Genomic DNA, 26293 nt, shown 5'->3' on the forward strand with positions numbered 1-26293 from the left:
AAACTGTAGCCCCATTCTGGATTTTTTTTCTTTTCTCTCTCTTGCCAAATGTCTCTAAATTCTTGCTATTTTCATAACTTTTCCCCCCAATCAGTTATCTCCATGTCTCCACATTTAAAAAATATATTTCCATGCCTTTTCTTATGTACATAAGTTTAGCCTGTGTTCTCCCAACCACACCTCACTCCAATTAGCAGAGCTAAAGGTTCAACACTCCTTCTTATGAGTAGAGAAAAAGGGACTGGAAAAGAGAGGAGGGGAAAGGTGGAAGGATGACAAACATTCGTGGTTTAACACAGCTTCCTTTTATCTAGTTACACATATAAAAGAAGTCAGTATAAAAATACTAAAAACTCCAAGAGAACATCCACTATATAGAAGCAGAAATATAAAAAACACACAGATACAGGAAAAAAAATCAACCCCACTAGTAAACAATAGCAAATGAAAACATACCATGATTTAACTTAGCAAAGATTAAAAATTATAATAGTCAATGCTGATACAGGTATGGTGAGACTGACATTCTTACATAATGCTGGTAGAAATATAGACTGAACAATATGTTTGAAATGCAACTATGTAGTACATATTGTGTAATTTTAAAAGTTTCTAACTTTTGCCATTTCTAGGAATAATTATGAAGAAATAACAGAGAAACATACACAGATCTATGTATAAGTATGTTCATTATTTATTTTAGCATTAGTTATAATGACAAAAGCTAGAAACAACCAGAATGATCAGAGTTGGCTTGTTGGTAAAAATAATTTAAGCTCTAATGATACACTCAAATATTATTTATTAAAATAAAGATTTAAAAATCTATGTAATAACTTCAAAATGACACACGCACCCCAATGTTCATAGCAGCACTATTTACAATAGCTAAGACATGGAAACAGCCTAAGTGTCCATCAACAGATGACTGGATAAAGAAGATGTGGTATATTTACACAATGGAATATTATTCAGCCATAAAAACCGACAACATAATGCCATTTGCAGCAACATGGATGCTCCTGGAGAATGTCATTCTAAGTGAAGTAAGCCAGAAAGAGAAAGAAAAATACCATATGAGATTGCTCACATGTGGACTCTAAAAAACAAACAAACAAACAAACAAAACACAAATACAAAACAGAAACAGACTCAAAGACATAGAATACAAACTTGTGGTTGCCAAGGGAGTGGGGGGTGGGAAGGGATAGACTGGGATTTCAAAATGTAGAATAAATAAGATTATACTATATAGCACAGGGAAATATATACAAGATCTTATGGTAGCTCACAGAAGAAAATGTGACAATGAATATATATATGTTCATGTATAACTGAAAAATTGTGCTCTACAGTGGAATTTGACACAACATTGTAAAATGATTATAAATCAATAAAAAATGTTAAATAAAAAATAAAAATCTATGTAATGATGTTATAAATGCTCATGCAATAATGTAAAGTTAAAGCTGACTGAATACTGTGTATGTTGAATAATCTCGGTTATATAACACAAATGTATGCATAAGTAGGAAGAAAATACACCAAAATGTTACCTGTGGTTATCTTTGGATTGAGGGAATTTTTGTTTCCTTCTAACCTTCCCTGAATTTCCAAATTACCCATAATGAGGAAGAACAAGGGAATATTACTTCCATAATCAGAAGAAGAGTTTTTTTTCTTAAGAACCAAGAAAAGATATCCAAATTCTATTGTAAATAATCAAGTCAAATGCAATTACTATTTGTCATTAATTGATATTTCAAACTAACGGATGAAACTTAGACGAAATCTCTTGTCCCTGGGAGAGACTTTCTTGAGGATAGAGTATAATATTCAGGTCCCAGGTAACTTGACAAAGTTGGAGAGAACTGGGGAGAGAAAATTATAGTGTATAACTAAGTTGTATGGTTTCAGGAAAAGTCTTAGTTCCTTGTTCTAAATGATTAAGAAGGCAATGAATTATTAGAAGCCATTAAAGGTGAATTATTATTGTATTTATATTTTCCCATTTGTCTGACACAAGAGGTTTTTTTTAAAAAATCACTTTCTAACAAATTACCTCCACAGTTTTATCAACAAACAGTCACAACTTTCTTTGATAATTTGGGGTTGTTTTATCATTCATCTTTTTTTTTTTCCTTGCATGACCATGGGAAATCATTGTTGGGTACCTGATGCTAATAATAGGATTTGATATTGACCAGATACAATTGCTTACCACACAAGCCTGGATACATCAATTACAAATCGTGCACAGCATCTTAAAGCTGAAAGCAAACGTTGGAGAACCAACCTGGTTAATTTTAAGATCATAGCTTAACCAAATCATCCACTCCTTTACCCTTGCCCTCCATCTTGCAAACACATGTTAGTCACCTGGAAGAACTAGGTAAGAGGATTAAAATAATTAACAATAAATCCATCTTCACAATTAGAAAACCATCTTAGAGTCTGCCCATTCTTAGAAAGTCCTGATGCCAGTATCGTTATGTATAATATACACAGATCACTTCTGGTCATTAAACACATCCCATATGGTTGGGATTTTAAAAAGAAAAAACAGTCTCAGGGGATTCTTGGGTTTTCCTGCAGTATTCTAATTTTAGGGTAGTTCCAGAGCTGAACACTCATCCAACAGCCAACAATGCCTCTGGGGAACCCCTACAGCCAAACATGAGTTGAGTTCCTCTTGGGAAACAGCTTCTACCATTATAGAACCTCACACCCACTCCATTCCAAGGCAGTCATGCTCCTCTGCTCAATCAGAGTGATTTCAGGACATCCAGCACATAAGGCAACTCAAGGCATGTGGGTGACTATACTTTTTGGAATTTACTTAAAAGAAGTTATTACAAAATATAATGCATTTATTTTAAAGGGAATGAAATTTGTATGTACAAATAAGAAATCACTATTAAGAAATAGTTATAAAGGAACACCCATATGGCCATCAACCAAATTAACAACATTGTCAACACCCCTAGAAGCACCCTTGTTCAACCCTCCCTCTCAGTTCATTTTTTCCAAGCACTCCTTCTTCAGGCCCAGCAGGGATTCTTGGCCAGGATTTTATCAGCACTGGAGAAGTGTTAGAAAGACTTTCCAAAAATAGTTCTTACTGTACAACACATGACACTTTTTTGGCATTTAATAAAAAGGCTGCTACTATTTTAAAAAATTTCTCTATTGATCATAGGAAATGATTGTTTTCCAGGACATAAAAGGCATATATGTTCTAGAGAATTGCTCATTTTAGCGGTTCAAAAATTTTCAACTTGCTTTTTTTATGATTATTTCCAAAGGGATATTTTAAGCAATTTGCATTTCCCCTTCTGATTTCTATGTTTATATCCTTTAGCTGTTGGGTTCTTAGTATTTGCCCTATCAGTACGTGTGTGTATATGTGTGTGTATACACACACAAACACACACATATAAATGTATTAAAATGAATGTTAACTCTTTGTCTGCCATATTTGTAAGAAATATTTTCCCCAGTCTGTTGTTTAAGGCATAGAAATACTTAAATTTGTTTATATAGTAGATTATATTAACCTTTGCCTTCATGATTTTTCCAACAACTATCAAGTAATCTAAACAGACATTTCCAAACATAAACAAAAGTAAAGTGAATATTAAAATGAACCCAAGGTATTCATTACTCAGCACAATAACTGTCAACATTCTGCAATTCTTGTTTTATCTATCAGCTCCCTTCCCCTCATTGTTCTTTTGCTGAAGTGTTTTAAAGTAAACCTCAGACATAATATCATGTCACATGTAAGTACTTCAGAATATATACCTCTAGCTGATAAGAACTTTTCAAATGACAACCAACACACTCAACACTGATAATAATTTCTTAATATCTAATATCCAGTCAGGCTCAATTTTCTCTAATTAAAAAAAATGTCACTTCAGAATTGGACTTTTGAGTCCAAATTCAAATAAGTCCATGTGCTGTACTTGGCTGATATGTCACTGAGGTTTCCCCTCCCTTTTAGGTTCCATGCCATGTATTTGCTGAAGAAACTGGGTCATCATCTGTCCAAAGAAATATCCCATTTTCTGGATTTGGATGACTGTATTCTTGTGATGTCATTTACCACGTTTCTTTGTCCCTTGAATTGTCTACCAAGTGATAGTTGGATCTACAGATTTGATAAACTTCAGGTGTAAGTTTGGAGGGCAGAATACTTCATGGGAGGTGCTGTGAACCTGCCTTGGCATCATGTCATGGGACATATAATATGTGAATACTATCCCACGTTTAGCGATGTTAAAATTAACTACTGGTTGCAAAGATTGTCAGCCTGATCTATCCTTTATAAAATTCCTAATCAGCATTTGAGCTAACATTTTTAATGGTCATTGACATTTGTTTCCTAGATCCATTAGTGCACTAGGGTTCCAATACTTTTAAGCTTAAAGAGAATCTATTACAATATCAGATCATTAACTATTTTCCCAGGACATTATTGTGTGTGTATTTAAATATTCAAGTCTTGGATCAATCTGGAATTCACTTCAGTGTGCAAGGGAAATGAGGATTTAAATTGATTTCTTCTAGAAAGGATGTATTCCAGAAAGGTCTTCAGACAAGTAGTCAAGATGGCCTTTATTACACTATGTACCTAGCAGTGGAATTTCTGACTGGCTATCATGCTTTTCCTAAGGGGGTCTCATACTGTCTTCCGAACATTCAATAATTTTTCCAACACTCTGGTTGTTCTGCCATTGGAACACTGATGAGAGACAGATTTCATTATTTGCAGAGACCCTATAGTAGGACTCAGACTAAGAATATCTGAGAACGTTGGAGCACTGTTACATTCTCTTATGGTAAGTAGCACGTCTACACCAGAAAGGAAGCTAAGGCATATGTGAGTACTCAGAGTTTTCTTCAATCACTAAGTTTTTGAATTTTCAAAACATCAGCATTTAATTTCTAAAAATTATCATTTTGCCATTGGGGGAAATAACCTTGAAAAATCTCCACACGTGATAGGATGACTCAGATTGAAGCAGATGCAAAATTATACTTCCTCTTTACTTAAAGTGAAAGAACGGATTCACCTCTTTCTGTCTTCTCCTTAAACTGGCAGAAATGAAACTTATTGGCAGGATAATTATTTAGGTCATATTTTTTTTACCATCATAGGAAAAATGGTATTAGGTACTTGATTTTAATCAGGAATAAAAAAGCTATAAGGTTTTTCTCAGTGTTTCCCTGACTACAAAAATGTGTCATTCAAACTAATGCTAGGCTAATTGTGCAGAAATTGTAATCACTTTAGTTTTTGTTCAAGAACCATCCATAGTGTCCAACTGCTTACAAAATCAAACTCAAATTCCTAGTTTCAAGTTCTTGCATTGCAGATCCCCCATCACCTAACCGCCCTTCTCCTGGCTCCCATTCTGCAGAGTAAGTCTTCAATATTCTCACACCAGTCTGTTCTCTGAGCCTGCTGTGCTTCTGCTAATCCCCAATATGAACACTTTTATAATTTCTCTCTACCAGTATAGATTCTAGCCTTTAAAAAATATATACATATCAAGTTTAAACTTATCTACAAGCATGCTCCTCGTGGCCCTTGTAGATTTATCCTTAAATATGTCTCTGTACAAACAGAATGGTATAGTTTAGCATGTACTTTTTTTTTTTTTTTTTACTGTTTACAGTGTATTTATTTTGGTTGCCTAACTAGATTGTACGAGCGAAAATAGTGTGTTTACATAGGACTTTATTTTTAGATCTTATTAAAATACAACTCTTCTGAATTTTAAAGGATCATTTTGATGATGGGCTTATTAAATCCACAAATGGCATGACCCTAAGAGTGTGGTCGATTTTTAAAAATGGACACAATTGTCATGTTCTCCTTTCCTATCTAGACTCTTTGTAAAGTGACTTTGAAGCTCCTCTCATCAAGAGATGGTGTCTATTTCTCCAGCCTTTGAAGGTTCTGACCTTGGAATTGTTTTGGCCAATAGAACACAGGGAGAATGATGGCATCTCTGTCCTGACCTTAGGACACATGGGAACTCTCTTGGTTTCATTTGCTTTCTTGGGACCCCTCTTCTGACATGTGGACAAGTCTAGCCTGTTGGAGGATGAGAAACCATGTAGAGCAGAGACTACTCATCCCAGCTGAGGTTCTTCTAGACCCACCAGCCCCCAGCTGATCCGGCAGCTGATCACAGATGAATGAATCAGCCCAGTCAAATCCAAAAGAACCACTGAGCTGAGCCCAGTCTAAGTTCAGACATGCAGAATTAGAAGCCAAATTGTTATTTGAATCCACCAAGTTGGAGATGGCTTCGTACATGGCAAACAATGAATACAAAGGGTAAAAATTTTTAGATGGCAGAATCTTGATCCTAAAAGAGTTAAGCATTTTAAGACAATAAACTATACTATGGAGATAAAATATAACTGAGTTAAGTAGAAAGCTCTGAATTCAAGTTCAAAAACCCAACTGTGTGAGTACAGGATAGCAGAGCTATAGCTTACCAACATACACACAAAACACTCAGGGGCTTTGGTTGAGCACAAGCACATGACTCAACCTTGGGTTTCCACTCTTACAACAAAGCTAATATGATTTTATGCTGTGTTACAAGTATAAGATGCTGAAGTCGGGTTTGTCCAGAGAACTGTGACCATGATGCTGAAAGGCCTAGAAACCATCTCACACAAGGAAAAATAGAAGGCAATGTAATTATGTATCCAGTAGAAAGACTGAAAGAGTAGAGTGGATAAGATAACTGTCTTCAACTATTTGAAGAGCTATCATGTGGCAAGAGACTGGACATGTTTAGTGTTATTTCATTAAGAATTAGGACCAATGTGTATCTGTTAATCACTATATATAAAAGAGATAAATAACAAAAACATACTGTACCACACAGGGAACTATATTCAGTTTCTTGCAATGAGCTGTAACAGAAAGGAATCTGAAAATACATACATATAGAACTGAATATAACTGAATGAGTATAACTGAATCGCTTTGCTGTATACCTGAAACTAATATTGCAAATTGACTACACTTCAATAAAAAATAAGAATTAAAAAACAGGACACAATACAAAAAAAAAAAAAAAAAAAGAACTGGGACCCATGAATAGAAGATATAGGAAGGTAGGTTTCAGGTCAACACAGGGAAGAAGCTGAGGGAGAGAGGCTGCATGTGTATACTGTTGAAGAATGCAGACCCAGTAGTCAAAGTGGGTCTTCTACTTACCAGCTGTGTGATGTTGGGGAGGTGCCCATTCCCCCCCTCCCTATCACCTGTAAAATGGAAATAATAACAGTACCACTTTCCAAGGTTGTAGTAAAGATTAAATAGGATTTTTGAAGATAAAATGCTTAGCCCTGTGTCTGGCACATAGTAAGCACTCAATAAATTTTATTTATTATCATTAATATTAACAGCTATTTAAATACGACATGAACTGCCTCAGGAGGTGGAAAGCTCCCTCTAACTGGAGATATTCAGAGGAGGTTTGGCAGATACTTGGGAGGATAGATTTTAACACTAGGTGAGAAGTTGGGCTAGCTGACATTTAAATTACCCTCCAATGCTGAGTGAGTAATTCCGTACCCCTTAAGACAGGATAACTTCCTTAGTATCTCCCAGAATACCTAGCACTATGATCCAATGATGTCTGTCTACTGCATTTAACGAACACTTTTTGGTTATATAATTATAGGCGTATATTTTTCTATAGTAAGAGTTGGTCCATGCTGAAATGAAATTGTGTGAGGATTCTTGATTTTTTCTTTTTTTGGTATCTCTTCGCCTCTTAAAGAAGTATACCACTGAACTTTATTTTTATGATTACCTTATTAACTAAAACAAAAGAGTGTAAATTTTAGTGCTACAAACTCCTCTCTGTGGGACACTTAAATTGGTATGTCCAAAGCTCTCATCTTTTCACACTTGGCATTTCTCTATCAGAATGTCCAATTTTAAACAGGTCAGATATTTTCAAGGTACAAAAGGCCAAACTTTCTCTCATGACTGACCTGCTATCCAAAGTCCAAGCTGGAGCCAGTAACCATTTTTCCTCCTCTTTGTACAGACAGCACCTGGAAACACTGACCATGATCACCCTCACCTTCTAAAGGCAGAGCAGGCGCTTCTAACTCCCACTGCAATTCTATTTAATAAAAGAGATCTGGTAGATTTACCTGACCAGGGTAATATGCCTATACCCTCAGTGATCTCATTGCTATCAGTTAATAGGACAGAATTCACATAGGCCAGGGGCTGTCTTTATGGTCTCCAACTGATGAAAATCTTTCCTTTGTTATGATGAGCTTCAGCATAATAACAGGTATTAATCAACTGTGAGGAGTGTTAACTTTCCTCACTAATGAAAGTTTAGAGTCAGGTACACTGGCCAAGGAAATCCTAAAATGTGTGAGTGGAGAGATGAGTTCTGGATTGTGGGTCTGAATGAGTTCTGAATTCTGGGTTGCAGTGAAGTGAATAGACAAGGTATTCATAGGCACCCACGAGGTTTATGGACCATCCAGTCCTGGCATGAGCCATGCATTGTGCCACACCTTGAGGAAGACCAGATAAGAAAAGGGCTTCATCATTAAGAGGAGGCAGAGATGCAAGCAATTTCAACCAAGTGAGAGCACTGCTGTAATAGAAAACACACAAAGTACAGCTGTAATTCAGGTTAAAATACAGGTTGTAGGAGGGGCAAATGAGAAGTAGAAGTGAATTTTACAAAAGAGGAGGGGATTCGGCAGGAAGAAGTAGAAGGAACAGCACGCACAGTGGCAGAGTCATGAAGTAGAGAGTGGAGTGTCAGGTTTGGGGTGGTGAGTAATGGGAGCTGAGGTCAGGGGCAGGGGAGTATGTCACTCGCGCCTCACTCTACTATTCAGAGAGACTCAGACTAACTCGGCAGTCAGTGGGAAGCCATCTCATCTCTTAGTCAAGTAAGTAACTTGATCACATTTGCAATTTGAAAGGATAACGCTGTACTGATATTGATGAGATATTGAAAGAAGAAGATGAGAGTGAAGTTAGGGAAACCACTTAGAGGGTTCCTCCGAAGCCAGGTGAGAGATGACGGGGGCCTGAGTGACAGCGATCATGATAGGGAAGAAGAGGGTGAGACATAAGTGTTTAGAGCCATCTGAATTGGGTGGCTGACTGGATGGATGAGGGAGGGGGAAGAATCGTGGCTGACACTCAGGTATCTGGCTTGGATTGCTGGGTAGAAGGTAGAGCATTCACTGAGAGAAGAACAGAACATTTGCAGAGCAGTGGAATCAGAAGATGGGAAAGAGAAGTTAACCAGTTTAGTTTCGAGCATGTTGAGCAAATGAAACAAGAAAATAAAGTACATTGCTCAAGGAGAGAGAGCTGATTTTTTTCAGTGCACCAGGAAGGAACAATGGGGAACACAGAATTGGAGGTATTACTGAAAGAAGATGAAATAGCGAAAAAGACTGAGAAGGTCAGATGAGAATTAGAACAGTAAGCTCTCATAAAAGCCAAGAGAGGAACAACTTTTGAGAAGAGGTCAATTGAGACAAGTTGGCGAAGAATTGAAATGTACTCTGGGTTTAGCAATTAGGATTTTCCTACTGACCTTGGCAAGATCACTCTCACCGGTGTAGTAAAGGAAGGAAACCACTTCCACGCCACAAAGCTTGAGTGAAAACCTTCTCTCTCTCTCTCTCTGTCTCTCTCTGTCTCTCTCTTTTCTTCTATTTTGTTTTAATCTCCACATGTCTCTTATCTGTGATTCTCTTTGAAAGTCCTTAGTGTAAAAATTGCAGTTTCTGCCTTTTGCAAATGAATAGAGCTTTTTAGGATTTATTCTGTAAGCAAACATCTTTTAAGGTAAAGTTGAATTTTGTCACTAAGCTGTTCGTTAGAGAGGTTTCAGAAGGCATATAATGAAAAGGCATACCTGAACCCAGGTAATTTGAAAACAGTGATCTCAGATAAACAAAATGAGAATTTCTTTCACTTCCTTTCTCTACCACTTTCCTCTCCTTCTTAATAAGTAGCTAAGATACGGAAAGAATTATGCTTGGTGCTTCGGGCACAAAAATAATGAGTAAGGCACGATCCTGCCCCACCCAAACCCCCAGACAAGGAGATTATAAGCCCCCGCAAAAAGTCAGACACACAAAAGCCAACCCGAAAGTAAGGTAGGCTGAAATAAATGTGCATAATAGTAAAAGCAAAGTTTCTTTGGGGGCCCAAATGCAATTCCCCATTGCTCATAAAATCCAGGAAATGACCTTTAAAAACATAGACACAATTGGGGAGTTCATCGCGCCACTAATTACCTCCCTACTCTTCAGACCATAAACTTTTATGCAATCTGCTCTCCGTTCACCAAAGAGAACAGATGCCATTATTTTACCAGGCACCCTAACTGCCTATACGAAAAATTTAACAGGCCTAATTTAGTGGCCAGTGGTGATTTCAGCTCTACCCTTGGCTGTACAGTGATTCTGGCATTAAACTGAACTTGAATAATACCGCTTTAATTCTCTTCACTGAGATTGTTAAAGTTCTTAAAATTAAATGCATTGCCTCATGGATGAGTTGAGCACTGAGCCTCCTCCTTCCAGAGAAGATAAACTGGGACACCCGAATATATGGAAAGGCTTCTGAGGGATACAGTTCTGATCTGAGTAACCTCATGGTGTTCTCTTTGCAGTTCAGTCCCCCTTTAAAGTTCTTTGTAAAGCAACTGCCTTTACAGGGGCAACCTAACGCTGCCTGCACACGCATTATTTCCCTCTTGTGCAGGGTTGCTATTTATAAAGGGGCCTTTTGGAAAATGAAAAGCTAAAGGTTGGTTAACTGTAGCCAGAGTGACCCATACTATAAGCCGGGTCATACTTTTTTTGGCATCCTCCTGTGTCCTCTCAGGAAACTGATTATATTTCAACTAGGAATAGAAAAGAGATCATCCAAATAAATTTTTCACAAAGTCTCTCCAGCAGGTGGTTAAGGAATAGGTTCTAGAGTCAGGCATGCCCAGTTCTGGATGCCAGCTCTGCCATTTACCAGCCTGTGACCTTGAATAAGTTCTCCATCCTTACCAGGCTTCCTTTGTAAAAACGATTAAATGAGAGACTGGCTATGAAGAACTTAGGTTAGTGCTTGGCAGAGTTCTCAAACAATGGTAGCCATTATAATAATTATCATTGCTGTTATCATTTATACCAAATTGCCCTGAATTACTGTTTATAGCACACTGCCTCACACATGGAAGGCATTCAATTTCTGTTTATTTCTTCAAGGAAATAAGTGGCTGGCATAGAATGCTTAGAATGTAAGATTTCCAAGAGAATCTTCCTTTGGCTTTCTCAAGGTTACCCACAGTATTGGGACTATAGCAAAACTGCATAAATTCTGTATTAATACTGCTGATAATTCTATAGAGCTAATTCTCAGAATTTAGTGATATTACGTTTCTCTGATCTATGTGAAGAGAGTACATGTATACTACGCCAGTCTCAGGTCATCTTTCTCCCTACGCCCAAGTGGACAAATTAAAGTTTCTTTTAGGGTCAATAACAGACCAGGAAGTATTTTTATTTAGCATTTTTCCATCAAAAGTTCCACATGACATTTTTCAACTGGCTTCTGGGAGCGAAACTGAGGCAGTGTTAATGGGAAAATGTCAGCACATCAAGACAAGGAAAGAATAAATAGTAGTTCTGTAGAATACAAATATGACTCCAAGACCTTTGATAATGGCACAGTCCCCAGTAGCAAGGGTCTGGTGATTGTGTGTGTGTGTGTCTGTGCGTGTGTGCCCGCGTGCGTGCATGCACTGTTAACAAAACATTTATCTCATACTTTACCATCAAGTGCATCATGATACAAATTTAAAAGTGCAGTAAGTTTTAGTAAGGTAAGCAATAAAATGTGCACTTCTAATTTGGCAATTAGGATGTAAGTGGTGACCATAAAAAGACTTTTGCTAGAGTATTAGGGACCAAAGCCAGACTCCAGAAGGCTAGGGACTGAATGGGAGGTGAGGAGGTGAAAGGTTGAGTGCTGTTCAAAGAAGAGCTCATCCTGTCCCTAAGATGGTTTCTGTTTCCTGGTTTTCTGGTCATTGACAAATAAATTGATTAATATATCCAAAAAAAGTACATCATGATATATTTGGGCAGTTGGGCCATGTATGTTGTGTTACATATCTCAGCTTTTATAGATAAGCTGTAAAGCAAGATCACAGAACAAGAATGATTTTTGTTTAAGTTTGCTGTTTCCTATTTTCTTAGTGTATAGGCATCTACCTGTTTCTGAATTAATGAATTTTATAAGCCTAATAAAATATGTTCTATAGATATTAATTGTTCACATTTCACTTATTTCCAGTAGGTTTTGGGAGCCAGAATTGAATAGGTTTCTATGCATACAGGAGGACATAAATTGAACTGCCATTGGCATAAGTATATTTGTTTAATCTTATTCCAACTCTTTGGAGTTTATAAAGCCATTTATACAGTCATCTTGCCTGTTAGGGATGTTGGGATGGAAAGACTTCTTGTACTTTTGAATCAGGCTGCATTTTTCATCCAGTTGAACTCTTACCAATGGACCTATTGTAGTAAACGTCAGCCTAGGTTTTGCTTGGGTGGTAGTGAGAATCCAGGAAACCAAATATAAGGGAAATGTACTTTCACCTCTGGTTACTTTAACATTTATAGGACAGTGCTAATGGTATTGATTAAAATTTTTTTGTCTTTAGTAGATATAGTAGGTCACTCGCATAGAACACTATTCAACAACCATTGTGAACAAGGGTAAGATGAAACTAAACTTCCATATTCATTTAACTGTCAGTGCACAAGCACTACCTGCCTACTATGTGCATGTTATTTTGTCTGCCATTCTGAGGAAAGAGATGGTGGGAAAAAATGACATGGACTCTAATAACATGTGGTAGCAGTAACAGTCGATGTTTCAGAGGGTTAATTTATTAAGCCAAAATCATAAGTGTTATTTTATGTTAATAAAAGGAGAGTGGATCTAGAATGGGGTATGAGGTAACAACTTACTGTTCCCATAAAACCCTGTGTAACAGAGTTATAGCAAAAGCCGAAGTCCAAGATGATTCCCCAGAGTCCCAGGGAATCCAAACCCACTCCAGATGATGAGAGAATAGAATATTATGCCAAATACCAAAGGATAGTTATAAATTTTCCAAACTGATGACAGCACTTACATACAATAAATGTCAATAGAAATGTTATTTGACCAGATAATGGGTGTTTGAGTTTGAATATTTTCAGTAGGAATTTGTTTGCCTCAGTTCTAAGGAGAATTTCTCGAAAATTCAGGATATGATAGATATCTGTGTTTACTATGTTAGAATTCAAGATGGGGTTCTCTGCTAGGCAGAGTTCTGTTCATCACCTTATCCTCAGAGCTAGAAGGTAGCCTCTTTATCTCTTCTTCCTCATCCAGGCTTGATTTGGGAGACAAGTGTCAGCAACCCAGCATTTTCATCCATTTAACTGATACTTACTGTACCAGGCTCTGCCTTCTACCTACACTGTATGCCAAGTGACTTACCAAAGGGCATGCAGACTACTCTGTCCCCTGTTGTAATTGTGCACTGGATACCATTGCAGCTACTGTAAAAATGGCCAAATTAGCAGTGATGTAGACAAGATGCAAGTTGATTTCTGTCTTAAGCAATGGCAGTCTAAACTCAAGCCACCAACAGTTCTATGTTGTTTCTCTGCCATGCTCTCTTGGTCTGAGGTGGCTATTTCAGCTTCTGCCACATTTGTATTCCAGCCAGTGAGAAGGGCATGCCTTTCCTATGAAGAGCATGACTCAGAAATTGCATCCATCACTTCCATTCACATCCCATTGGCCATAATCTCATCATATGGCTACATTTAGCTGCAAGGGAGGCTAAAAATGTGCTCTTTAGCTGGGTGGACATAAGCCTAACTAAAACCACCACTATCTTAGAAGAAGAAGAAAACTGATTCCTTAACTTCTTTCACCTTGTCACAAAAAGCCCTAGAAGAAAAATACTTGGCTTAATGCATTCGCCTCAGTGTTCAGAAGCTAAATGTATAGAGAAAGAGATCCAGTCAAATCAGGGACACTCAACCCCGACCCCCAAAATTAAAATTATGTTTATCTATAGTTGTAGCAATTATAGTGGCTTGCTTTGCTCAAAATTTTTATTATCTTCTGATTATTCTATTTCTGACTTTGGGTATTTTTTTGGAAGCAGCAGTAGGCCACAGACTAGTCTGTGGGTTGGTTTCTCCATCTTCCTTGGTTACATAGAGCCTTAAATATTAAGTATTAGGTCCCAAGGTAGTTCTCATAAAATATGTGCTGTCTATCCAGATGCAGCCATGATAGAATGATGTAAAGTTCAAAGATTCTCAATGGGCCATGACTTAGAAGACTATTCTTAAAATGGCCCTTGTTGGCTAAGCTAAATTTTCCTTTGGTAAGAAAAATTCTCCAGTTCTAAAGGAGCTAAAGATTAATCTGCAAAAAGGGACACCTCTATTTCTTTTCTTCCCACAGATGCCTCCCAACTTTAAAATAAAGCAGCTTTATATTTTTCTGATCCTGAGTTCACCAGTTCCTTTCTTTTTATCTGTTGTTTATCCAGTTACTTCCACCTAACTCCTCCAGTTTCCCGTTTACTCACCCAGAAGTACAGAAGGCCCAAGGAGCCTTAATTACTTTCTTAGCCACCCTTCCATTCAAGAACACTGCTATCCTTCAAGGTGGTTTCTCTCTCCATTTCCTCCTAGTCAAATCAAATAATGAATTAAATTTACATTTCTTTAGATTGAGGACAAGTTTACCTGTCATCTGAATTCTTCTGAGAAAGACATGTTGGCATAGCCATGGTCATGGACAACCCTTAACCCAAAACAGCTCTGTCTGCTTGTGTGTTCTATGCAGTTGTCAGAGGTCACAGCACTTTCCTGGGTTGTTTTGACTTGGTACGATCTGCACAATGCTTTGCTGAGTTGAACTAACACTTCTTTCAGCCCACTTTCTTGTCTTGTCCATAGCACCAGTGAGAATTTTGTGGGAGAACATGGAAGTTGAATTTTATGTCATCTTCTAATGTTACCTATCTCCCTAAGTCCCTGCTTTTGTTTCCATCATTATTCTCTAATCCCCTTTCAATAGTCCACTTTGAATTTGCCATTAATTAATTGAAATTCTCCAATCCTCCTTGCACTTACTGTTAGCCTGTGCAACCTCTTGGGGGTAACATGTTTACTGTCAAATACATTAAAGTAGTCTGTCTTAATTCATTCTCCTGAGTATCTCCTATGAATTACAAAGGAAGTCCTCTAGTTATAACATTGTGGGATTTGGGGAAATAAGTTCATCCTGAGTGTTCACAACACAATATTTAGCTGCTGCAAAGGCAAGGAAGACAAAGCTGCCGGGTCATCCCCAGGAAATCCCAAGACACATATTTTTAACATTTGCATTCTTATTTACATAAATTCATATGCTCCATTCAAAAGGCGCTGACTCCAATTATGTAAAATAAAACAGGAAACCCTTCTTGGTTCGGAGGGTGAATAATCACACATTCCAGGCTTGCTTGCTGCCAGAGTGAGTTCTCTGGCTTCTCCCTCTCTGCCCCAAGAAGTTTCCCTCCTTTATTCCTACCCTCTAATCATAACGACTCATGAAAAGACTTATCATTTACTGGTAAGACTGGAGTTGGCTCCAAAATATTCTTTTCTTTTTTTTCTATTATGAGCTCACATTGGAATCCTCTGTTTTCTGAATGGTGTTACCAAACCACCTTTCCTCCCCTCTGCCCCTCTTCCCATAATGAGGAAACATTGGTCCTTGGTTCAGCTTGGGGTTCCATAATTTGGGTGATAGAAATTGCATCCGGGTCCAGCTTGCAGTGTTTTACTCAACAGAAAGTTTCTTGGCAGTGGAAGAGAGTTTGGATTCAGGGCAGATTAACCACAGGTTTCAATTATCCACCCCCAGTGCTGCCTTCCATTGACCCCTATAATTAAAGCTTGCCTTTCTTACTTTTTTGGCATAATTTTTCCCCTCCAGGTGGATGGATCACAGAGCTGGTTGCCAAATGAATTCATTAGAGTATTTTACACAAAGTGTGATGAGCCCAGAAGCCAAACTATGGGGAGAAAAGAGAGCAAGAGTATCCTTTGGGAGCAGCCCCACTCACCCCAGGGAAGTCCTGGTGTCCCTGCCCAGACAGACACCTCCCTGCTTCCTCTGCCCTGTGGGGAGGGAGACCTCAGGTGCACAAAGCGAAATACCACTGAACCCAGAATAGTCATACTGCACTGCACTTCCTTCTGCTCTCTGACAAGCACACCCAAAAGTCACTCTCTACCATTTCTATACTGTTGTTACTGTTATCGAAATCAGGTCTAGGAAAACATTGAGTAAACTCAGAACTATTGGATTGAAATGAAATTTAGTCAAAAGACTCCTCTGGGGTTCACTGACTTCTGACCTCAGCCTTTGAAATGGCTTCTTTCCGTCCCCACAGACAAAGTGGTGGTCTATTCAGAACCAATACAAACAGAGTCAAAATAGGTGAGGCCGGAGGGGACAGAGGCAGGGACAAGGCAGTGAAATGGAGCTGTTGCCAACACATTCTGTGATGTTCAGGGAGTGTTTTGTTTGCTTGTTGTTTTAATCTTTGGGCCAAAGGATACTCCTCTTACTAGGAACTGAAGTCAGCAGAGGGGAAGTGCTGACCTTACTGAGCATGAAGTCCAGAACATCAGTCTCCAGAAGCTTGGGTCGCTCCCCTTGCTACGCCTGCAAAACGTCAGCAGCGCTGACAGCCCGGGAAGGAGGCTTCCTGTTCAGCCAGGAGTTCACACTCTGCAGAAAGCTGTCTCGGCAGGACTTGCCGCCAAGGCAAAATGACCAGGAATTTTTGGGAGAATAGATTCATTTCCTTTCAAAAACTGCAAAAACTCCAGTTCTGCCCACATATATCTAGATCTTGGAGAGAAAAGCCCTATTGAAAGAACTTTTGTCTGTTTTTGACTTGTGCTGACAATGACTGTGTTTCATCCTAGTCTTTGGTTTTCCTGTGGTCCGGAGGTGCACCACTAGCAAAGGACAGGAAGGTGGCTGGTACCCCAGGTAGACTGGTCCTTCTGTTAGGGTTTGCCTGGAAACTGTCCTCGATGTACTCACCAGAGTTTTGTTTCTCTTCCTAACATGTAACACCCCCCGGCTCCCATTTCTTGACATACACAAATTAATTGAGCGTGTGTTTCCTCTAAGTCTACTATGTGTATAGTTTTTCATTTATTCATTCATTCAATTTATTTGCATACTCTGTTGAGTACTTGGATACACAGTGAACAAACTAGGTTAAAAAAATTCTTGTTCTTGTGAATTTATATTAAATTATTTCATTCTGATGACAGTCCCATGAGGCTGGTACTATTATGGAGCCCTCTTTACAGATGACTTGCTCAAAGCCCCAGAGCCCGTGAACGGCAGGGCTGGGATTTGAACCCAGGCAGGCTGGCTCCAGTGAGCCCACACTCCTAACTGTTTGGCTCTACACTCCCTGGTGGGACTGTGGGTGTGAGTTCAGGTTTGGAACAGCAGCAGTCTAGGCAAATACCTGTAATTTCTCTTCTAGAGGCAAAGTCTTTCGTTCCACAAGACAGTTTAAATAACAAATATGTTCGACAGAGGCGGTATGGTGGTTGGATTTCACACGAAGATGTTGAAGAGGATCAGAATGTGCCACCCCAAAATATGCCACTTCGGCATAAGGACTATCTTGAGCCAAAGGCAACTGAGAGATAGCAGATATGGGAAAAGCTCTCTGTCCTCTCCCTTTCTGTCTAAAAGCAGCAGATAAATTTCCCTTTGCAAAGGTAACATACATTTGTAAAGGTGTCTTTCTTTCCCATATCGGGAAGATGACTTTTAATCACCGGAGATAACTCATCTACGGAAGGCACCAACTTGAGTTTACACAACAAACCTTACTAAATAACTCCTAATCTTCCATTAATTTCTCCTATATATTTACATCTCACAATTTACCACCCACAGAAGCCCAACCCCCTTTTCCTGTCTCTTGTCACTGCTCCACAGCTTATCACTCTTTGTTAAAATGGTATGTAAGCCTCAAATACAATTGCTTCTTTGGGTCTTCACTTCTTTTCTCTGAAGGCCTCCTTATTCATAGTGGTAAACCCTTTCTCCTGTTTATCTGTTTTTTTTTTTTCCAGTTTAATTTGCATCACCCGATGTCCTAAGCCCATGAGAATAGAGAAAATAGATTTTTTTTCATCCCCTACAATGTAAATGACTAAAGGCCACCTCTTTCCTTCTAATAAGTTCTGATAGGCAAGGGAAGGTGAGTCAACGAAATGAGAAAGCAGGGCACTGACGGGAGTTGGGAAGGACATTATCACGATGGAAGTGCAGGCAGATACTGAGGCAAAGGGATCTCAGATCAACATCACTCAGCTCAACATTTTGCCTAGAGCAAATGCCACTAGGGCCAACTAAAGACTTCAAAATTTGGATTTTATCAGCCCCTCTTATGAGATCAATGTGATTATGTCACCCAGATAACTCAAGACAAAGAGAAAGAACAGTCAACAGGCTCGAATCATACTGTTCAACAAGAAGTGACTTAATTCTTACTTTGCCAACTGGTTTCTCAATCAGAGGGCTTGTAAAGCAGATTGGAGTCATGCTGCCGTACATCGAAGGTTTCCATTGCTGGTCCTATAAGAAAGGAAACAGAGAGAGAGAGAGATTTCAGGGACTTGGCTGGCTTTCCTGCTGCATGAAACCATTTCCCTGTTTCTCACAAGAGTGCCTCAAGCACTTAAACTTAATGGTTGTCACTTGAAATACCCGAGTCAGCGTTTTTGCCCAAGCATCTTCAGTTTGCAGTCTGTGCAAACTCATTTAACCTTGTACAGGGGTATATTACAAAACCATTTATGACATTTTGAAGGAATTTTGACATAAGTGCAGAATATTTTGAGCCTAATCTGTTAAGGTTATCTCCCTAGAACATAGATCAGACTATGTGAATCTTTTTTCAAAAAATAACTTGACTAACATCTCATTACATAAAAACACCGATCACACTTAAACTTCTGGTTTTCGAATCTTTGATTCTATGTGGGATAATGTCCAAAGTTCTCTACTTACTTTTCAGAATACTCCAAAATGTGTCTCTTCTTCACTTTCTCATTTTAGTTCCAACTCTGTCCCACAGTTTAACCTAAACCTCAAGGCACATTTGGTCAATGTGTTTTTCTTCAATAGACTCCAATCTGTGCTTTTGTTTATACTGTTTCTGGTTTCTAGAATATTCTTTCCTCAGTATCTGTCTATGATTTCCTACCTGTCCTAAAAAGCCCAGCTCAGATTCCCTAAGAAACATTTCACTATATTCCTCCACTTCTGGCTAAAGTCAGAATACATTTCTCCCATCACAGGATCCATGTACTATTATTAGAGTACTTGTCACTGTCTGCTGGGAAGGTGAGCTACTGAAGACAGGACTCAAGTCTTAATTATCTTTGTGTCCTTCACAATCTAATACAGGTCTTATGCATTGCTCTGGTCTGAACATTTGTTACCCCCAAATTCATATGTTAAAATCCTAATCCCCAAGGTGATGGTATGAGGAGGTGGGGCTTTGGGGAAATGATTTGGGAAGCGAATGGGATTAATGTCCTTGTAAAAGAGGTCCCAGAGAGCTTGCTTGCCTTTTTCTCATGTGAGGATGCAACCAGAATTCTGCGATGTGACCTGGAAAAGTGCCCTTACCCAACCGTGCTGGCATCCTGATGTCAGATGTCCTGCCTCCAGAACTGTGAGAAATTAATTTCTGCTGTTTATAAAGCCCCTCTGCACCACCTCCCCTACCCACCCAGTTTGTGGTATGTTGTTACAGGTGCTTTCTGCTAGAGTATGCTTCCCATTTTTCAGCTGAATCCTTTCTTTACGTAGAAACATCCCAGCAGATCGAGCTTTCTCCAACCCTCAGCTCTTATTCTCACTACACAGATTTTTCAATCTCTTTTCAATCTCATTAGAGGAAACATCAAGAGACTTGTTATTGAAAAAAAATAAAATAAAACTTAACTGCAGGTACCAAAACCCCATAAAATAAAAATGACCTTTAGAAATGAATCAGCAAGTATTGACCCATCCCTGCCTCCTGCTGTCCATTAATTGGCCACGTTTCTTGAGTGAAAGAAAGATTTTTCAGTGGTCTTTGCAAAGGGATGGAGTAGGGCCCTCTGGAATCTCTACCCCTGCTGTTACTAATTATCTTACTCTGGGCAAATAACTTGTACTTTCGACCAGGGTGGCCCTGCCTGTAAATGTGGTTTGTGTTATTTACACACATTTCACAGGGTATTTTGAGACTAATTGTGGAGCTGTCTGTGGCCTGGAAAGGCAAAGCATCACTCCCGGGGAAAAGACCCTGCATTCTGCCCCCAGGAGAAGCGAGTCAAACCTCCGACTTCTTCCTATGGTCTGGAAATAAGGGTTATGGTTGGATTCCGAGGGATGTGGATTTTTGTCCATTAGGAGTTAAGCTGAGACCAGCAACTCATTTCACAGGTCATGTTCCAGCCATCAAAGTTTAATTACTACCAAACTCGCTGGCTCAAGTCCCAACCATGTTAGTGAATGCATGAATGAAAGTTCCAAAGGATCCAGTTACCAAATTCCACCTTTCAGAGATAAAAAGACACTGAATGGCACCAGGGAAAAAGCCCCAAATATATCATCTGTGACTGCAATTTTTTTTTCCCTAATGAAAATAACAGGTTCGGTGTTGACGATGATCAGGACACAGGATTCTGGTTCAAGGAAGTCAATGTGCAGATGCAGAAGATGAATCTGAAGAAACCTGCCCTTCCTCTGAGGCTGGTCCAGTTGCTATGGCAACGTGTAACTAGTTTTCTCAGGTTGTTGTGCAGCTTGATTTTCTTTAGACCAAAGATTCCCTTGATACGACTGCACTGGGCATACTAACGACTAAAGCAACCCAAGAGTCACAACACAGAGATTTCTTACCCAGAAATTATTTGTTGGGTGGGAAAATATGTGATGATTCTGGGCTGTATATAAAAGGGAATTTCTGAAATAACGGGTTTACATTCAAAACGCAGAGGGTCAGGGGCATATAGTTATCACTGATAGTGTTTCCCTTTCCTGGGCTCCTTTCCTCATGTCAGGCTTTCCACGCAGGGTTTGCTGTTGCTGCTGTTTGGATGGCTGAGTGGCTAGGTGACTGGGGTTAAGTGTTGCTCCCCATCTAACTCACCATTTGCTAAATGTAGGGACAGGGACACTGAGGATGGACTTGGACAAAGCGGAATAATAGAGAATTAGAGAAAAGTTGTTGAAGCCCTCAGGCAAGTCGGACATTCTCTCCCACTCTCTGCACACTAAGGGCAAAATTGCCCCTTTATCTCCTTCCCATAATAACTTCAGAGCATTCCTGAGAAGATGCAGAACTGCTCAGAGAGCTCCCCATGGCAGGTACCTGGGGTTACTTTTCTAAGGCTGATTCCTAAAAGGAGACCAAAGAAGTGGTTAGTGCCATGACCTATAATTACAAGCTTCAGTGTTTATCCTGGAGTCTGAAATATAAAGGTAACTCCTGGCACCAAAGGACAAAACTAATCAAGGATTTTAAGAAGGAAGGATGCAGGGATCACCTGGCAAGTTCAGCTAGTTGACCGAGCAGTGGGATCCATCCAGGTGGCATCTGCTTAAGGGTGGTGCATCACTGACCGGCTCAAACAATCTTAACATCTCTGAAGGAAAGAATGCGTCCTCCTTCAGAAATCTTGATTTCATACTCCATAGGAAACATGGGCATTGATGTCCATTGACTGCCCGACCTTCTTCCCTACAGTGCAGGGCTGGGAACAATGAGTTCTGTTTGGAGATGGAAGCAGATTCTACTTTAAGACTGCCATCTCTCTCTCCAGCCTCCTCCTGTCACCCATTCTTTATCTGGAGTAAAAATAACCGCACCTTCCACCTATAGGGTGCTTTCAAAGAACCGCTGACACAGCACTTTAGCTGCTCCACACAAAAGCCCGAGCTGCTTCTGGGATGGAGAACGTTGAAGGAACTGTGATATTTTAAGCATTCAGTGGCAACCGAGGAAGGAGAAAGTTCTTGAAGAAAGACCGGATACAGATCAACCCCACTGCTCTGGTCCCTCTTCTTTCTGGGCCCCCAACTCGACGGTTGAAGCCAACCAACCGGACTTCGGGTTTGCTCCACCCATGCCAACTGGAGTTCCTTCTTTGCAAAGGTCGTGCACACAGACACAGAGGTGAGGTGGCCTTGGGAAGGGAGGAGAGCTGGGTGGAGGACCATGAAATGTTGACTCACTCAGGCTTGACCAGACTTCCTCCCTTTATCCACACTCCAGTACAATTTTGGTGAACTTAAGTAAACTGTGCATACTGCTAAGTGTTCCCACTTCCTTTGGGTTATTATCACAGACCTACACCAGCTCCAGTACATGAAAATCCCCTGCCCTCAAAACTTGCCAGCAGAGAGAGGCTCAGAGCACAGAACATACTCGCAACCATTCCAGGTAGTAAGTTTTCCGTGCAGAATCCTGTTAGAGCCTGACCTGCTTCTCCATCCTCTGGCACCTCCCACAGTACCCGTATCCCTTAAATGCTCTGCTGATTTTTGCATTTACATTTCTATTTCTTAGATGTTTTACATGTTGATTTTTTAATGTCCTTGTGCTTTGTCCTTTCTTTCCTGTGTTTTACGCATCTTCAATACCACCTGTAACTACCACAAGGCTACCTCACCAGAAACATTGAAACGAGTGCTTTTGAAACACTCAGCAACATTACTGGGACTTCTGAAAGGAGGCATGTTCCTTTCACCTACTCTCCTGACTCTTGAGTTTCCTGCCAGCCTTCATCCAAATGCATGTATATTTAGCTACAATGGCCACTTCGCATCACACTCTTGTACACTTTCATTTACCATCATGTTACATATACTCTGTGCTGTTACACAGTCTTTGGGGTTTATAATACTTAGAGACTACATCATGCTCCATCAACAGGATGGAGTATATGTATTTGATATATTGATAGATATTTTGATTATTTCCATTTTTCCCTTGAATTTTTTTGAAATTCTTAAAGGTTTTATTGATACGATTCACCGACATCTCTGTCACCTATTTAAAGTGCCCAATTCAATGTTTCTTAATACACTCACAGTGTTGTGCAGCCAGTAACACAATGTAATTTTAGAATATTTATGCCCCCTGCCCATCCCTCTCTACCTATTAGCAGTCCTTCACCAGCCCTCCTGTCCCCTCCCCCAGCCCTAGGAAACCAACAGTCAACTTTCTACCTCTGTATTTTTGCCTATCCTGGACATTTTATATAAGTGAAATCATACAGTATGTTGTGTTCTATGGCTTTCATTTAGTGTCATGTTTTCAAAATTTATCCAGATGTATCACCACTTCATCCTTTTTATTCCCTCCCAAATTCCATTGAATGGATATACGACATTTTATTCATCAGTTTACTCATATGAGTTGTTCCCACTTGGGCTATTATGAATAAAGCATTTATGAACATTCACGTACAAGTTTTTATTTCTCTTGGTTATACACCTGGGGGTGGAAATGCTAGATCATAAAATACTTCTATGTTTCACATTTTGAGGAACTACCAAACTATTTACTTCCTATAATTAATAGCTATGCAAATATACTTTTTTGGTCTTTTGAATCATTTCTTTAGAATATATTTCCAGGAGTAGAGTTCTTCTGCTAAAGATATGGACTTTTTTTTTTTTACAGCTTTTGTTATTTACCATTTGATTATTGCTTTTCAAAAGGATTGGACTGACTTACACAGCTACCAGGTAACATATATATGCATATATCACGTACAGATGCATGTATGTACACACTCTTTTTTTTTCTACACAGCAAACTTATAAGGAAGATGCCACAAGTAACCTCATATTTACAGACGAGGACACTATGGGCTACTGAGGTCAGTAACTCCCTGCCAGATGACCAAAGCAATGCAATGCCTTTCTTATGGGCTTCATTGGCTTCAAGTGTCTGTATTCAACATGTCCCTGGTTTCAATGAGTAATTGCTGACTCTGTCTCTATCCTGTAATTTCTTCAGCTTGTGTCACAATGAAACAAGCATGGAGTCAGAGGCACGAGATCAAATTCCAGCCCCATAACGTGGTAGCTTTGAGATCTCGACTAAGCTTTTGAGTCACTAAGCGTCAGTTTCCCCAAACGTAAAACATGACGACACCTACATCAGAGGTTTGTCTGGGGGGTTAAAATTAAAATTCAGCTCAGCAAAGAAGCTTACATAATAAGTGCTAATATTATTTTTCACGTTAATGACGAATGTTTCATTGTTATTCTTCCTTGGTGCCCTCTTCAGAGTGAAATATTAGGTATCTATTATTAGGTATCCACTATAATTTAATAAGTAGATTTCCTCCCCTCCTGTCAATCAACAAACAATCCTATGAGTACTGCTAAGTTTATAAGAATTTTTATATTAACATATTGATTACATAAGTAATCTAAAAGTTTATAAAAATGTTTCAGTAAAATGTATAACAATTATAGATTATAAAAAGCACAAATAGAATATTTAGAAATCTATCAAATAAGTTTAAATAGGTATATTTATTTTTTAATTTAAAAAATATTCAGAACTTTTACACCATAAATTATAATTACAAATTTTAAGTAAAACACGAAGTCTATAAAATAGGCAAATATTTTAAATATTTAAAAAATAATTATGAGTTAATAAAATAAGCATAGGCTCATAAAAGTAAATGCTTATTTAAAAAGTATTTGTCTGGCTCTAAGGACCTTATAAACAAGATAACAATGATAAAATAGAAAAAGCCCTGGCCCCCAATTCTGAAGTCTTGGATTTCAGAAGAGCTTTGACACTCACTTCTTATGACCTCTTTGGGGTTCTACATTTCTTTAGCAATAAAATGTACAGCACATAATTTGATTTCTTTTAAAGAATATCCAGTAAGGCAATGTATCTGAAAACTCTTAACAACAGATAAAAATTATACATCTTTTTGGTACATTAGGACCAAGACATGATAGTTACGCCAACCAACAGTCCATTCACTTGTATGATATGAACACTAATTTGTCTTTGAGTTCAGAAAAAAATAGGAAGGAAAATGAAAATGCAAAGTCATCAACTTGAACATGAGAAAATATCACACAGGAGAAGAATTAGCCATGCACAGTTCCCATGCAGCACTGGAGGTCAACTTCACGCACAAAGTGATCTGGGAAGTATGGGTGGGCTCTAAGCGGTCCAAATCTGAAATGAGCACGTGGTGCTTTCAACAAGAGGGAAGGAAGGGGCTGGGGATGTGGTCACTTGCCTCTCTGCAGGTGGGGCTGCTTGGAGACTAGCAGCAAACTTAGGGAAAGATTATCGTCGAAGAGGCAAGTTATAAGCAGATTTCAAAGTCATACACTGGCATTCTAACTCCCAGCGCCTCAGAATGCGACTGCATTTGGATGCAGCATCTTAAAAGAGGTGATTAAATTAAAAAGAGGTCATTAAATTAAAACGAGGTCATCAGCGTGGGCCCCAATCCAAACAACCAGGGTCCTTACAAGAAGAGGAAATTTATACACAGACACACACATAAGGAAGATCACATGAAGACACAAGGAGAAGGCAGCCACCTACAAACCAAGAAGAGAAGTCTCAGAAGAAACAAACTCTGTTGACACCTTCACCTCAAACATCTGGTCTCCAGACTGTGAGAAAATCAATTTCTGTTGTTTACACCACCCTGTCTGTGGGAGTTGATGGCAGCCATAGAAAACTAATACAAACAAGGCTTCCTAGCCAAAAAAAAATCATCAGTATTGGGGAGAAGGACTTTCAGGAGATAAGCCTTCTACGGGCCTTTAGGCAGGTAGTGTAGGAAAGGTTTCCAAATGAACCGGGGAGAAGGTGCTGCAGTGACTAGTGACAAACAGATGCGGCAGTTGGAATGGGCAGCGTTCTGCACGTCAGTACTGAGCGGGCACGGGAGGGTCTTCAGGTGAGGAAGATGCTGCCTTGCTCTCAAGGAGCTCCCCCAAGCCTACTAGGGAAGAGAGGTGATCAAACAACACTCCAAAGGAGCAGTGCATATTTAGGACACACGGATGCAGAAGGTACAGTGGGAGCTA

The 26293-nt window shown here is 39.2% G+C and overlaps 1 protein-coding gene across 1 annotated transcript in view; it reads right to left on the reverse strand.

Moving 5' to 3' along the window:
• The window catches only part of RASGEF1B (RasGEF domain family member 1B), a 492806-nt gene that overhangs the window by 122081 nt on the left and 344432 nt on the right, over positions 1-26293 (reverse strand). The window contains exon 4 of the mRNA XM_064485730.1: positions 18698-18781. Within this exon, the coding sequence (XP_064341800.1) occupies positions 18698-18781 (84 nt within the window). The remainder of the gene's footprint in view (positions 1-18697; positions 18782-26293) is intronic.

Source organism: Camelus dromedarius, chromosome 1, assembly GCF_036321535.1.
Source record: "Camelus dromedarius isolate mCamDro1 chromosome 1, mCamDro1.pat, whole genome shotgun sequence".
NCBI lineage: Eukaryota > Metazoa > Chordata > Mammalia > Artiodactyla > Camelidae > Camelus > Camelus dromedarius.